Here is a 14,926-nt window from a genome sequence, read left to right on the forward strand (position 1 = left end):
AAAAAGCAGACATAATGTGTTTGTATAGAAATCTTGAGGATGTTGGAATTTGGGTTCATTCTAGATATTATTTGAGCTAAATTGTGTCAACTTCTGCATGCTGTGTAGTCACATCTTCTTTTTCCTTATCCAGTGGAGAAGAATCCTCGGACAGGAAACCTTGGCTCCTTGATTAAAGTCTTTCTTGCTAGAACCAAAGAGTTAGAAATCTCAGCAGAATGCCAGAAGTAAGTGCCCAGAAAAAAAAAAAAAAAAAGCTGTGCCACTTCACTTGTAAAACATTGCTTTTACTGCTAGCTCTTGAGTGGTTTACTTTCCTAGTTAATGCATCACAGACCAAAACTTAGAATCTTCTTAAATTGTTCTTTGAAACTGAAGAAATATGAAGCACTTTCCAAACACAGAATATTGAGTGTAACAGAATCATAGAATCATAGAATAGGCTGGGTTGGAAGGGACCTCAGAGATCATCGAGTCCAACCCTTGAACAACTACCGCCACAGTCACTAGACCATGGCACTGAGTGCCATATCGAGTCGCTTTTTAAATGTCTCCAGGGATGACGAGTCCACCACCTCCCCAGGCAGCCCGTTCCAATGTCTGATCACCCTTTCCGTGAAAAAATTCTTTCTAATATCCAATCTGAACTTCCCCCGGCACAATTTAAGACCATGCCCTCTTGTCTTACTGAGAGTTGCCTGGGAAAAGAGACCAACCCCCGCCTGGCTCCATCCTCCTTTCAGGTACACAGGTACACAGATTGCTGGGGGAAATTATAGGTTTTCCTTCCTGTTGTGTGTTCCATGCACCATTTGTACACAATTGTGTTAGATTCCTGGTTGCCACTGGTTTAGAGCAGTTTAAAAACCACCTGATCTTTCCAGCTAAAACTTAAATGGATGAACCAGTGTTTTATCTGGGAAATATGTTGAATAGGCTTAGATTTGAACACAAACTTCTGTATAAAGTGATAGGTTTCAAGATTAGTGACAGTGACTAATCTTGACACTGTTTTTTTGTCACAGTAACTGTGACTGGTTTTGTTTACCCCTTTTCAGCAGTAGGAAAGACCTCCAGGAGGTTCAGGGCCATATAGTTTTTCCAGGAAGTTTTCTGGAATTGTTCCCCCACCCAAAGAGAAATGTCCAATTCTCATCAGATTTGGCACTTCAAAAATGAAATCTTGCTTTTTAGTTCCTCCCTGCTCCCACAGTTGCCCTCAGCCTTTTTTCTTTTATCTGGAGGAAAAAGTTATTCCTGCTTGGGTAGCTTGGGATGCTTCTTTCATCCCCAAAAACCTTGAAAATGCAGCTCCAAGCAAGAGCTTGACTGGGTGGTGGTGTATGGGCTTCCCAGCAGTTACTTCTTTGGACTCAAAACCATGTAATGAGGTGATACTTCCCTTTTGTTCACAAAACTTGGAAAACAGTTGTGTATGCTGCACAAAATAACCTTGCAGTATTGTGCTCCTGAAGTCCCTAAATGCCTGTGGTGATCTGCAGCCTGACTGGGAAAAGGGTTAAGGTTGAGGCAGGCAGAGCAGTTCTCATATCAAAGCTGCTGAAAGTTTTCAGATATTCCTTTAGCTGAAATCCATAGGATCCAGAACCCTCCAGGAGAATGCTGAGCCACCTGGGGGGTTGTTTGAGGAGTTGTACTTCTAGCAAAGATGATGGTTTTAGCCAACACTACAAGCTTAGCAAGGAATGGGGTTGTATTCTTTTAGGGGAAGGAAAAAAACAGCTTTTAAAAATATATTTCCAGGTTTGTTTGTTTTGCTGTACCAACAACATCTCCCTGCTTGTGCACTTTGCCTTTTCCTTGTTTCAGTTGTAGGAAACCCTCTGCCTCTATTTTCTTCTGGTTTTTCAGGCATTTTTGCAGGTAAAGCATTCCTCATCCTTCTTTGTTTCTTCTTTTCCAGTCACCTCTTCATCTGGCAGGCTCACAATGCCCTGTTTATTATTTGCTGCTTGCTGAAAGTCTTCATCAGTCGAATGTCAGAGGAGGAGCTGCAGCTTCATTTCACTTATGAAGAGAAAGGCCCAGGCTCATATGGTGAGTACACACACTGCTGCTGGGGAAACAGAACCCACAGGGACCTAAAAACTTCTCCTATTTGTAGAGGTGGTGGTGTTAGACCTCTTCAGGAGATCCCTGTCTTTCCTTAACTCAGGGTAACTCAACTGGTTCTTGTGGATCCATTTTTCTTCTGACTACTTATTCACTCCTTCACAGTGACATTTATTAGCCATGATCTTTGTGCCAATTTGATGGCAAAAGTGCTCAGCAATTATCTTTGAGCAGATAGTAAAACTTTTCTAAAGTTTACACACTTGGCACTACTTTTGGTGAACCTTTTCAAGAGATGTGAAATCTCTTCTTCAGTTGTGAGCATGGTAGAATTAATCTGATAATGTATTTTAGAAAGTTTGTTTGATAATTTAAATAAAAAATGCATGTAGATCATAGATGTCTAATGACATAATGCAATGTTTGAATTTTGAGGTATTTTTTTGCTTATTTTCCTAATGAATTGCTGCTGAGTAGTTAGTGGAAAGTAACAGGACCACCACAAAGCACCTCTTTCTCCTAGGACCCATTTAGTCTTGGTCCACCTTTTTTTCAGGATGACCATCATCAAACTCAGGCTGCTTGTGCTGCAGTCAGTGAGAGCAAAAGCACCTGAAATCTGCGAAAAAAAACCCCAAAATACAGAGGTTTTGAGATGCAAAGTCTCCTCCTCACTGACTGCTTAACAATATGTCTTGTTTTGACAGATTTTGGATGGCCAAGGCTTGTTGAGTTGTCTGGAGACAAGTTCATCCTGATAATTCTTACCCAGGAGCATTTTATTTTCCTCCTGGACTTTGCAATTCCTTCTGCAGGTCCAGTGTGTGCTTTGCCCTCCAGGAATATGCTGGAAGCTCAGAAGAAAGCTGTGCATTTGTGCTGTCAACAAAAATGGGATTCTTGAGAGGTTTTTTTTTTTCATTTTCCCCAAAAGCTGAGTGCAAGGATGTTGTAGCCTGCCAGGAGAAAGTTGGAATGAATAAATTGCACAGGAGCAAGTTGCTACAGTGCTGTTTGCTGCTTTCCTTCAAGAATAATCAGACCCTTAGGAGAAGTTTGTCCCTTTTGGCAGTTTTCAAATGGTTCTGTAGGCCAGGAAGTGCAAGCTTTGTTTCTTCACCCATAATTAAGAATTTGCATCTAAATTTGGAGAATATTGCACAGGTTTGATAATAGAAAATTCTCATTGAGACTTAAGCTTTAAGATTCAGCAAAATAAATCAGTCCTGTTATTAACAAATCCTTACCTGGACTCAGCCTATGGTGAGCTGAAGCTGGGGTTAATCTTGTTAGCACAAATAATTCATCTTTTGTGAGGCTTCTGCTCTCTGTATCCTGGTGGTTTCTGTGCTGTGGGTCAGAGGTGTAAGGGGATCAAACCATCTCTTCATTTCATCTCCTCCCTGACCTGCAATAGGAAAATTTATTCATTCGCCATAGAGAAAATTTTATCACAAGGCTGCTGAGGACTTTATTTGGAGTCTTACAGCAGAGAAGAGGACACAGAAGAGGCAATAAATACCCTGAAATGATTTTATGAGCCTTCACCTATCATAGGAAGGAGATGAGGGATGGCAATTAATTTATGTACTCATTGTTGCCACTCTGCAGGGAAAGTTGGGAGCTTTTGAGAGTCCTCAGCTGAACACCAAGCCACAAAACCCAAAGCAGCTTTAAGGCTGTGTATTCCATTGAGTGAGTGAGGCTTTAGGTTCTACAAGCAACAGATTATTTCATTACTGGGGTCCAGGGTCTGTCCTGGCTGTTGGATGTCATTTTGTCAGTGTAAGTTAAAAAAAAAATAAATATATATATTCATTTTAAAGACCTCACCAGACCATAAAAAAACCCCAAAAACCTTGTTGGTCCCTGTTTATAGCTCACTCTCACGTTAGAGATTTGGCATGCAGCCCCTCATTGTCTTGGCAAAGAGAAGAATTCAGCAAGAATTCATGTGGCCCAGTGAGAAAAAGGATACATTAATTATTGCAGCTGAATGACAGGGATTACAGCAATTAAACTTAACAAAACTTAAAAAAAATTTTAAAAAAAATTAAAAAAAAGGCAGGAAAACCATCTTCCATTCTCCCTTCCTTGCTTAACACTCTTCTTGACACTTTCTTCTTCAAGAAAACACTTTTCTTGCTTCATTTTTTTGGGGGGAAAGCTCTCTTTCATCTTCAAATAACATTATTCTCTCATTATTCAGATGAGTTTTTTATGTAGCCTGGGGGAATAAAACATTCTTGAAATGCACTCTCTTGAGTTCTTCATCCTTTTTTTGCTTTTCTTCTTTTCTTCAATTGTCAAGAGAAAAGAAATGAGGTGTTTTGGGAACTGATCAGCAGTCTTGCTCTAGAAGCATCTTCTGGACTGATTTTCTGGGCTTCAGTGGTTTCTGTCTAAGGGTAAAGACTCCTAGTAAATACTCCTGGTAGTTTTTTACTAACAGGAGCTATGTTCTGTTACTTGTGGGGGATCCTTTAGAAAGGAAACCATATTTCCATGGCAAAAAAAAACAACAAACAACCCTGATTTCCTTTAGAACATGCAGGACACTAGGTGACCATTTTTAATGTGTTTTTAGTAACCTCCTTGTGGAAAGAAAAGAATTTGGCTTTGTTGGGAATATTCCATCTGGTGTGCTGCTTCAAATTGTGACCTGGATTTAGGGACAAACTGTGTTAAACACAGCTCCATAACCTGGCCATAAAGTTGTGTTCATTGCAGGGTGTTTTTGATGGAAAATATAAAATCAAGAAGCATTTAGGTAAGCATGATGCTGTAAATGCCTATGGGACAATAGAGAGGGAAAAACTAGAAAACCTCCTTCACTTCCATATGTTGTAGGCTTCTGTTTTTATTTGAAAGCAGAAAAAATTCCTAGTGGGCCAAGATATTTATCTTTGTTTTTTCTTTACTGTTATCTGACAACTTCAGAGAGTTCAGTAAGTTTTTTCCTCAGGAAGTCTTGTTTTTTCCAGTTGCACTGAAAAACTACAGTCCTTGTGTCAAGCACCATCACCTTGGTTGCTTAGAATACATCTTTGCATGCTCAAAATGCTTTTTAAAAATCATTTTTCATCATCCCATGCATTTTGTCACATTGGGTGGAGAATAATTTCTGCTCCCTTAGAATGAACTCTGGAAATTCATGAATCCTTCGTTCAAGAGATGTGGATGTGCATTGATGCAAGAAAATAGTGTGGATTGGTGGCATATTCCTACAGTACCAGCAGCTCATTTAATTTCTCCACCTGTTATTACTTATTTGTTTTATATATCAAAGGCTTAAAATCACCATTTTCTCTGGTCATAACTCCAAGTTCCTTTATTTCAGTAGAGTGCCATCTCCTTAAGGAATTTCTCTTAAAATATTGTCTGGATCTATACGTTTAATTCTGGGCTTTCTTTTGCTATTTGAAAATCCAGAAAACTTGTGATATGTTTCTTTTCAGGGGTAGAGTGTGAAGACCTCATAGAAGAACTGCTGTGTTGCCTCATCCAGCTCATTGTTGAAATTCCTCTCTTGTAAGTTGGATTATTTTTTTTTTTTTTTAATTCCTGCATATGTGTTAATCAAGTCATTATGTACTACTGATTTCTGAAATGCCAGCAAATTGATATTGAAGAAGAGAGAGGTGGCCAAGAGGAATATTTCTGTAGACCTCCAGATTTGTTGATGTGGCTGTTTTCAGGCATCTGAAATTGTTTTTTGGAAATCAAGGTGGTTTTTTAGCACCTGTCCTGGTAAATTTGAACTTTTTTTTTTCTAAGGCAACCTTGAGCAAAGAATAGTGTTAATAGAAATTGTTTTTCATGTTAAATTGTGTTTGTAATCCATATCTAAATTCCTAGACAATGGAACAGGCTGCCCAGGAAGGTGGTTGGGTCACCATCCCCAGATGTCTTCAAGGGTTCTTTAGGGGGGTTTGGGGGAAAACTCTGTGGAGCAGGGATGATGGTTGGGCTGGATGATCCCAAGGGGCTTTGCCAACCTGGAAGATTCTATGATTTTAAAATTCAGTGCCCCCAAAACATCTCAGCTTTGAAAAGTTCTCAGATTATCTGGTGTCTACTGTATGATCATGTCTGTCACACCTGACTGTGTCATCTGTAGATGATTTATTTTTTATTCACTTCAGGTTGTTCCTTGGGTTGGAAAGCTGACAATAATGCAGTAGTTTTTGAAGTGTTGCTGTCATTAAATCCAGCTCTGTCAACAGTACATGAGGGTTTTGGGTAGGTAATGAACTAGTGATTCCTGGAACAGACAGACTCCTTGTTTGGAGCAGTTTAGAGGAAGTACAAATGCCTTAAAGGACTGGGATAGATGGGGAAGTTCACAAATCCTGCAGGGTTGTATTTTCCCTCCTTGGAAGTCCCAATATCTATGGAGTCCAGTAAACTTTTTTCTCTCTTTCTGGCAGAAAAAAAAGTTTTACAGAAGTGATTGGTCTTAAGCCTTTTCATCAACTGTTTTATTTATTCTGGGTGAGGCTTGAGGAGGCTCTGAGCACCCTGATTTAGGTGAGGGTGTCCCTGCTGACTGCAGGGAGGGGACCTTTGGAGGTCCCTTCCCACCCAAATCATTCTTCTTTGTGAATATGGCTGCTGGGAGTGGAAGTAGCTGTTGAAAGCACTTAGTTTGGTGCTTAATATAAGAATGGCTTATTAAAAAATAGGACTTTACAAAGCCTATAATCTTTAATATGCATCTGGATTGAAAACATACCCAGTTTTCATGAGGGAGAGGTGTGGAAGGCTTTTTTTGCTGTCTTCTTGAGAAATTTTGACTGCAATAGGATGCTACTGAATTGTTAAAGATAATACACACTCTAAAAAAGTGTTAGTATTGTTTTTTTTACCAGTCTAACTTGTTTACTAGTGTGTTAATACCTTAAAAATTTTATCCCTATATCATCAAAGAGGAAGTAGGTGAAAATATTGGTATCTCTAATACAGAATCCATCTCTTCATAAAAAAAATGTCACAGAACATTATAAACTAAAATGAGACATTTTTGTTTAATTATTTTCAGGAGGATGATCAGGATTATTTTAGGCAGTGAGTTCACTTTTTACTTCCCTCCCTCTCCCTGATCAGATGTGCACTCTAAATTCACTCCCTACTTCAGATCAAGGGAATTTCTGTCTTTAGCTGGAATAAATCAAACAAATGGCAAAACCTACTCTGTGAATTTTGGGAATTGGGTGGAAGATATGAAATATTTCAACTTGTAAGGATTTCTGCAGCAAGACAGGCAGGGTCCCTCAGTAAAGCTGCTGTTAAAGATGAATTTCTGTTCTGGCAGAGCATTAACATCTCCATACTGAGCTCATCTCTGTCACATCATTAAGGACAGAAAAGTTTTTTTATTGGGAGCACTCAATAGCTTTAACAGGGGCTCATCACAATTCCTGTGTCCCTTGGAGATGGAGTTTGATGGAGGAGAGAGCACAGAGGGACAGTCCCTGCTCTGCTCCCCACCCCAGTGCTGACACAAACCAGGATTTCAAAGGTTGCAGGGTTTTGGCACAGCTCTGCTCCTGCCTGCTGGACAAGGTTTTGTGTGCTTTAAAAATCATCTTTGTATTTCAGTGACAAAAAGAAGAGAAGCTTGGACTGGGCTGTAGAGAAGCAATGTGTCTAAATCCATTTATTACATTTACAGATGGAGATGCTTCAGTCAGGAGAGAGCAAATAAAAGGAGGGATTTTGCAGAACCTTCACTTGCCAAAACATTTTGATGTTGGAGGTGGTGCAGTTCCTCACTGCTGTCCGGGGAATTATGATTCCATTTTACTTTTTGGAGTAAATAACTGATGTGCTCCTTGCTCTGAAATCTGAAGCTGAACCCACCCTGCAACTTTGCATCCTTATCCTTTGCTTTTCTGGCACCACCACTGGGAATATGGAAGCATTTGAGGGTGCTAAAAATAAAACTGATTCCTTACCACCAGTTCTGATCCTGAGACTAAGGGAGAGTTTTACTCCAGTCTGGGTTTTCTGTGGTTCATTTATTTTAAGTCCTCATCATTTTATGCTCATGGTTGTACTTGCCTGCCACAAATAAGATTTTTGGAAGGTGGACCTTGTAATAAATAAAAACTGAGCATCACTGCTTGAACACACATCATCTTTTTAAATACAGATACTAGAAAAATCTTTGAATTAGAGAAGCATAAAGAGATTTTAAATTCCTAGTAGGTTCCAGGTAAAAAAAAAACCTTTAACTGATGCTGGACTCTTGTGACTTAATGATACTGGGTTGTGAAGCATGCTGTGGAAATTAAATAGTGAAAAAAATTCGAAGTAGTTAATGAAAGTCTTGGTACTCAATGAAAATCTTTCTAAGGGGTTACAGGATAGAATTGTTGCACTGTGCAGCTTTTTACTCTGGAAGGGAGCAAATATGGTGTTGGATTGAAAGCAGGAATGATCCAAGTTATTTCATTTGGGTTAAAAAGGATTTGGTGGTGTCTGCAGTTTATTACTGGTTAAGGAGGCAAATGTTTTCCTCCCCCTCCTAAAAATATGGTTTGTACCAAAGGTGTTACAAGCAGAGGTGGGGACAGAAAGCACAAGATAACCCAAATTTGTGGCTGTCTCATCCATAGTTCTGCACCTTTCTCAATTAACCCAAACTCGAGGAGCTTTTCTGAACTCTTTGGTGTCAATCTTTAACCATCACAACACATTCTTTGGGCTTGGCTCATGGTTACCTCCAAGCCCCCATTTAAAACTGAACAAGTGTTGGCAGGACCTGCATCTCCTCAGCATTTGATACACTGAACTGGCATTTCTGGAGTGAATTCCTGTCTTAGGGATCCACTTTTGCTGGCAGATGGTTTGTTGGACATTTCCCTGACTTAGCACAATGGCAGTTGGGAAGAGTTTTATTTAACAGGACAAAGGACACACTTTGGAGAGATATTTATTATTTTTAGAGTGAAGTGTTGTCTGGAAATTACAGCTGGAATGTTCTGGGCAAAACCTCAACGTTTTTACATTGTTTTTACATCTTTTGGCATATCAAAAAGAAGAAAAAAAAAAAAAAGGTTTAAGAAAAACAACCCATTGTTGGTATGAAGTGACCCTGGTTGTGTTTAATTTCTTGCTTAGTGAGAATTCCTTCTGCTAAACAGTGTATAACCTCAGGTGAAGCTACAAGATTTTCCTAGAAAGCAGTTTGTAAAGAAATCTATTAGATAAACCTTTGTTTTTCCTTTTTTTTTTTTGCCCTGCAGAGATATTACCTACAGCATTTCCTTGGAAGCTGTGACAACTCTGATTGTCTTCCTCTCCTGCCAGTTATTCCACAAAGAAATTCTACGAGAGAGCATCATTCACAAGTACCTGATGCATGGTCCATGGTATGTCCTGGGGGTACCTCATGGCAAAGCCAGTCCTTCTGGTGACATTTTTGGGGCTCTTTCCACTTAAAACCCAAAGACAATAAAATGTGTTTTCTATCAAAACTCATTCTGCTCAAAAAAACCCCAAAACACAAAGTTTTCTGAAGTTGTCAGGAAGTTTCAAGTTTAAATCTCACTGCTCAGACTGTTTGGGATGCCAAGTTCATTGTTTTTGAGGGTGATTCCATGAACTTAGCTTTTATTTCTCAGAGTGGGTTTTTAAATTCAGTTCTGGGTCTTTTTCTGTAACACTGCAGGCAAATGAAGCCAGAAATCTACTGATCCTGCTTGCAATGCAAATACATAGCAGCCCCTCAACAGATTTCCAGTTGTTTTGTTTAAATGCTTTGCCAGGGTGGCTTTTACTCATTTTGGTCAGGCTACCATTCATCTTTTAACTTGAAATTCTGTGCAGGCAGTTTTTTGGTGAATGTATCTATTTGCTGGTTGTTTGGTTTGGGTTTTTTATTTTCTGTAATTTCTAATAAGTGTAAGAGAGAGGAACTGTTGTGGGGTGGCAGGGCAGATCTCAGCCTGAAACTGCAGCAGAGCCTCAGTGTGTGGGGCTGAAATCTCTGGATGGAAGGAATTGAGGGTTTGGAGTAAAATGGGGAATGTTTGGGAGAACATGTTACCTGTTCTGTGTCACCAAAGCCTGGAGTGAACACTAAATAAATAGAATTTTTCTTTCCTTTGGGTAAGTATTTTCCCAGTTGTCTCTTGAGGTAAAAGAATACAATGATTAAGTGATTGATTTGTGGCAGGAGGTCAAAACAGAGGGGATTCTCCCCTAAATTCTGCTTTTGTGAGACCCCAGCTGGAATACTGGCTCCAGGTCTGGTGTCCCCAGCAGGAGAAGGACAGAGATCTGTTGGAATGAGTCCAGAGGAGGCCCCAAAGATGCTCCAGGGGCTGGAGCAGCTCTGCTGGGAGGAGAGGCTGAGGGAGCTGGGATTGTTCAGCCTGGAGAAGAGAAGACTCCATGGGGACCTCAGAGCTGCCTTCCAATTCCTGAAGGGAACCTCCAGGAAGGCTGCAGAGGGACTTTTCCCAAGAGTGCCCAGCAAGAGGAGAAGGGGAAATGGTTTGAAACTGCAGGAGAAGAGGCTGGATGTGAGGAAGAAGTTCTTCAGCAGGAGGGTGCTGAGACTCTGGAACAGATTGCCCAGAGAAGCTGTGGCTGCCCCCTCCCTGGAGGTGTTCAAGGCCAGGTTGGATGAGGCTTGGAGCATCCTTGTCTGGATGAGAGGTGTCCCTGGGCATGGCAAGGAGATGATTTCTGAGCTCCCTTCCACACTCAGCCATTCCATGATTCTAATTTTAAGGGACTGGAGCTGAACCACATCCAGAACCACATGCCCAGAGAAGCTGTATTAAAAAAGGAAAAAAAAAAAAAAGCGGTTTCCATGCCCCTGCTGTTGAAGCTGCTGCTGCAGAGCCCTTCTGAAGTCACTGCAGCTTTGCACTGGCCAAACCTTGGTCTTCTTTTCCTTTCCAGTCTGTTCCCAGGAACTCTGGGAGATTCACTGTCTCTGTTTAACACCATACACACCACCCTTTGCACCCTGCCTGGGTTTTGTTGTGCCAATTTCTGCAAGTTGTGAGTCAACTCAAGCTGTTTTTATTTCTTTTTTTTTTTTTCTCTCCTCCAGTCTCCCATACACTAGCAGACTTGTGAAAACTTTGCTGTATAATTTCATTAGACAAGAAAGAAGCCCTCCCCCAGGGACCCATCTCTTTCAGCAGCAACCAGATGGAGGAGGCCTCCTTTATGGGATTGCATCTGGGGTGGCAAGTGAGTCTTGTTTTCTTATAAACTATTTATATTTATATTAACATTCTTAGAAACTATACTTACAAACACAAAGGTCAAGTGGTGCCTTCATGTGACCTCTCTTCTCACCTCCACATGTGTCATAACCCATTTCTTTTTCCACAAGTGATCCCAGTGTGGGTGCTGGGTGTAGCAAAGCTGTCCCCAGCCCTTCTTGCATTGTAACCATGGATGGTTCACCTTGAGATGTGTTGGAATTTGAAGCAATTCTATCCTCAGGGACCCCTTCCCTTGCAACACGTGGTAAAAGTAGCACTTAATTCCTATTTTTCTTTTCTTGAGAATTTTAAAAGAACCAACCCAGCAAAACAACGAGTGCCCTGCTTGATAAATCCCATGCTTCCAGTTATTTAAAATATTGTGAGATACTTTGATGTGCATATTGTATTTATTAAGGTGGATGTGGGGAGCTCCTCTGGGGCTCTGCTTTGAGCAGAAGGTTGGACCAGGAGGTCCCTTCCAGTCTTAAGGATTTTGTGATAAAAGGGAGTGACCCAGGGAAGAATTTTTGTACCATCCTGCAGTGCCTTTCTCAGGAGGTTGACTTCTGCTTTGTCCTGAGACTGAGTCTGACCTTTTGTGGGTCAACTCTTTGCTGTTGATGTTGCCTGGAGATTCTCAAAGTCTCAAAGCCATTTTTATTTGTGAAGAAAAAGGGAGTTTGTGTGTGTCTTATACTCTACACTGTGTTTTGGTTGGTGGTTGCTCTCTTCCCCCCACCAGATGTCTTATTCTTCTCCTACCAAATCCTATATTGAATCCAAAACACAGCACTAAGAAGACAAATTCCCTCTCCCAGCCAAAACCAGGAGAGTATTCCATATAAAAATTCTTCCCTCTGATAAGAATAAAGTACATTATATTGCTTAATGTTCAAGGTATGTTTTGTTTTCTCCCAGTGAGCTGAGTAACATTTTCTGAGTGGGTTTCATTTAAACCTGATGCTCTTTATTTTGCTCTTTTGGGAAATCCATTCACTGGCAGCATTCCTTGGTGATATTAAAAGTTCAGGCTGGAAGTTCTCTACCAGCAATATCTTTTCCAGTTGGTGACAATGTCCCTGGCTCTCCTCAGAGAGGCAGTAAAAGCACTTCTCTGCAACACCGGGAAGGTTACACACAGCTTACGTGCTGCTGGAACAGAATTCTCAGGGTTGGAAGGGACCTCGAGAAACCATTGAGTCCAACTCCTTTCTGGTTTCCAGTTTACACACTCCAGGGTGGACCCTGGCTTGTAAATGCAACACCAAACAAATGCTTGGTTTGCAGTTTATTTAAGCAGAGGAAAAAAAATTAATGAGATGATTGCCTACAACCTTTTAACTTGAGACTCCCAGCAGGTACCTTCTCTTCCTTTTTCCCAGTTGCTGAAGAAAATAGCTCTTAAAATGCTTCTCTGAAGTGGTTTGCAGGATGTGGGTGAGCAGGTCACACTGTCTGGTTTGATTTCTCTTCTTACCTGATGGTTTTGCTCTTGCTTAGAAGCAAGGTGCTTCCTATCAGGTAGGTAAATAGTTTACTCTGCATTATGTCACTTATTTATTGCCCATTATGTCCCTGATTTATTGTCCATCCAGACTGCCACCCCTCCTTCCCTCCTCACTCATTCCTCTGATACCAGACCCCCCCCCAATGACATTTTCCTTCTTGCATATGGAGTCTGCAGTTTTTAATACAAACTCTTCAGGTTTCTCTTCTTGTTTCTCCCTACACTCCCACCCCCTTCATTCCTCTTCAGCCCTTCTCTTAACAACTCCCTTCATTTCCTCCCACCTTGGTTTTCGTGCTTCTTCCACAAGCACCTGCAGTCCCAGCTCTTCTCCCAGTACCTTCAATTAAAGCTTTAAGCTTCTTTTTTTTTTTTTTTTTTTTTTTTTTTTTTAGAAAAAGCTTTCTGATGTTCTGCATGGGAAAAGGGGGGGGGGGGGGGGGGATGAGTACCTCATCCTGCTGGAAAACAGAAATAATGTTTTCTTGTGTGGCCCAAAGAGTTGGTTAATGTTTCTCTTGTCTGGTTATTTATAAAATCTTGGATTATGGATAAAACTTGGACACAATAGGATTGGTAGAATAAATGGTATGTTTTGCTATCTGTAATATTTCAGGATTAACCCTTTGCAAGCCTTCATTTTATAGAGCATCAGGAGCACAAGTGCAGTGCAGGTGAGAAGAGAGGAGAGCAAATTAATAATCTGTGTATGAAAGAGAGGCAAATTTGGAGCAGATGTGGAAAACTCAGACATGATTTCTGCACTCTGTTATTTTGTGTGTATTTTTTAATCTTTTGTCACGGTTTAACACTGGCCCGGCAATTAAACCGAGTAACAGACGCTCTCTATTAATCTCTCTCTCCTCCCTTATAAGAAAGGAGAGAGAATAAGGGAGAGAGACTTATGGGTTGGAAACTAAACTACACAACTTTAATGAAACAGTAATGATAAATAGGAAAAATTAATAAATATATACAAATATACAAGAAAATGGATACCACATTCCTCCCCCCTTTCCCCCAATAGCTCTCACGTCACCACCGAGGCTGCAGGGCAGCTCTGGGAAAGTCCAGACTGGACTCCTGGAGTCAGCAGCAGTTGGGAACTGGAGGCAGGAACACACAGATAAGGGCTGGCACGGATCAGGACCACAGGCAGGCAAACGGACGGGATCCTTCCAGGATGCCGGGGGGAAGGAAGGGAAGCAGGAAAGGCAGAAAGGGCAGGCAGCCGGAAGCTGGAAACAGGAAATCTGGCTTGGCCCTCGTGATCCCTCAAATTTATACTGAGGATGACGTATATGGGATGGAATACCCTGTTTGGTCAATTCTGGCATCATTCTTGTCTGTTCCTCCCCAAAGGAGGGATGCAGGTGGGACCTCTTTATGTTTTCTTCAGAGCTGAGCAGTGTCCTTGGCTCTGCATACCAGTCTCTAGCAGTAACTATAAACATCAAGTGTTATCAGTCCTAGAAACACACACTGTCTGAGAAACTTGCTGTTAATTTCAGCAAGTGCAACTACTTACAAGAGACTTAGCTAAAAGCAAAAGTACAAGACAGAAAATCACCTCTATCCTAGCCCAAACCAGGATATCTTTACTGAGTAAGAATTGTGAGACTGGAAAATGAACTGTTAAGGTGTTTAGTGGCTTAAATATCACATTATGAGTTTACTGAAATCATCTTATTTAGGATGAAAGGAGGTAGAATCCTGGCTTTCAGGAACATTTCTTTTTCATGGGCCAAAAGAAGGATTGTACTTAATTAGAAATTCTTTACCTTGATCCCAGTCACCTCCTATACCACCTATTGTGTTTTGTACATTTTGTAATCACTTGCATGACAGCAGTAGATGAAGAAACTCTTGTAAACACTGGATTTTAAAGCCTTCTCCCCCTTTCTTCCTTCCTTGTGATTCAGCAGGAGTGATGAATAGACACGATATGAGCAGCAGTTTACCCTTTCCCACAGTTACCCTTCTGCTTCTCATCCTTTCCAGCCTGTTTTTTCCCCTCTCATGAGCCTCTTTAACCCTGAAACCATTCAGCCAAGATCCTGGCACCAGTCACTTCTCCTTTGCCTGCATTCAAGTACTTTTACACCAAATATCT

The 14,926-nt window shown here is 40.9% G+C and overlaps 1 protein-coding gene across 3 annotated transcripts in view; it reads left to right on the top strand.

Annotated features, from left to right (window-relative positions):
- Positions 1–14,926, top strand: part of LOC139789299 (dymeclin-like) — a 185,890-nt gene that overhangs the window by 13,492 nt on the left and 157,472 nt on the right. For all 3 annotated transcript variants that reach the window (XM_071729818.1, XM_071729820.1, XM_071729819.1), the window contains 5 exons: positions 134–227; positions 1,925–2,058; positions 5,532–5,604; positions 9,324–9,449; positions 11,144–11,286. In XM_071729818.1, coding sequence (XP_071585919.1) covers positions 134–227; positions 1,925–2,058; positions 5,532–5,604; positions 9,324–9,449; positions 11,144–11,286 — 570 coding nt within the window. The remainder of the gene's footprint in view (positions 1–133; positions 228–1,924; positions 2,059–5,531; positions 5,605–9,323; positions 9,450–11,143; positions 11,287–14,926) is intronic.

This window comes from Heliangelus exortis, chromosome W, assembly GCF_036169615.1.
Source record: "Heliangelus exortis chromosome W, bHelExo1.hap1, whole genome shotgun sequence".
Lineage (NCBI taxonomy): Eukaryota > Metazoa > Chordata > Aves > Apodiformes > Trochilidae > Heliangelus > Heliangelus exortis.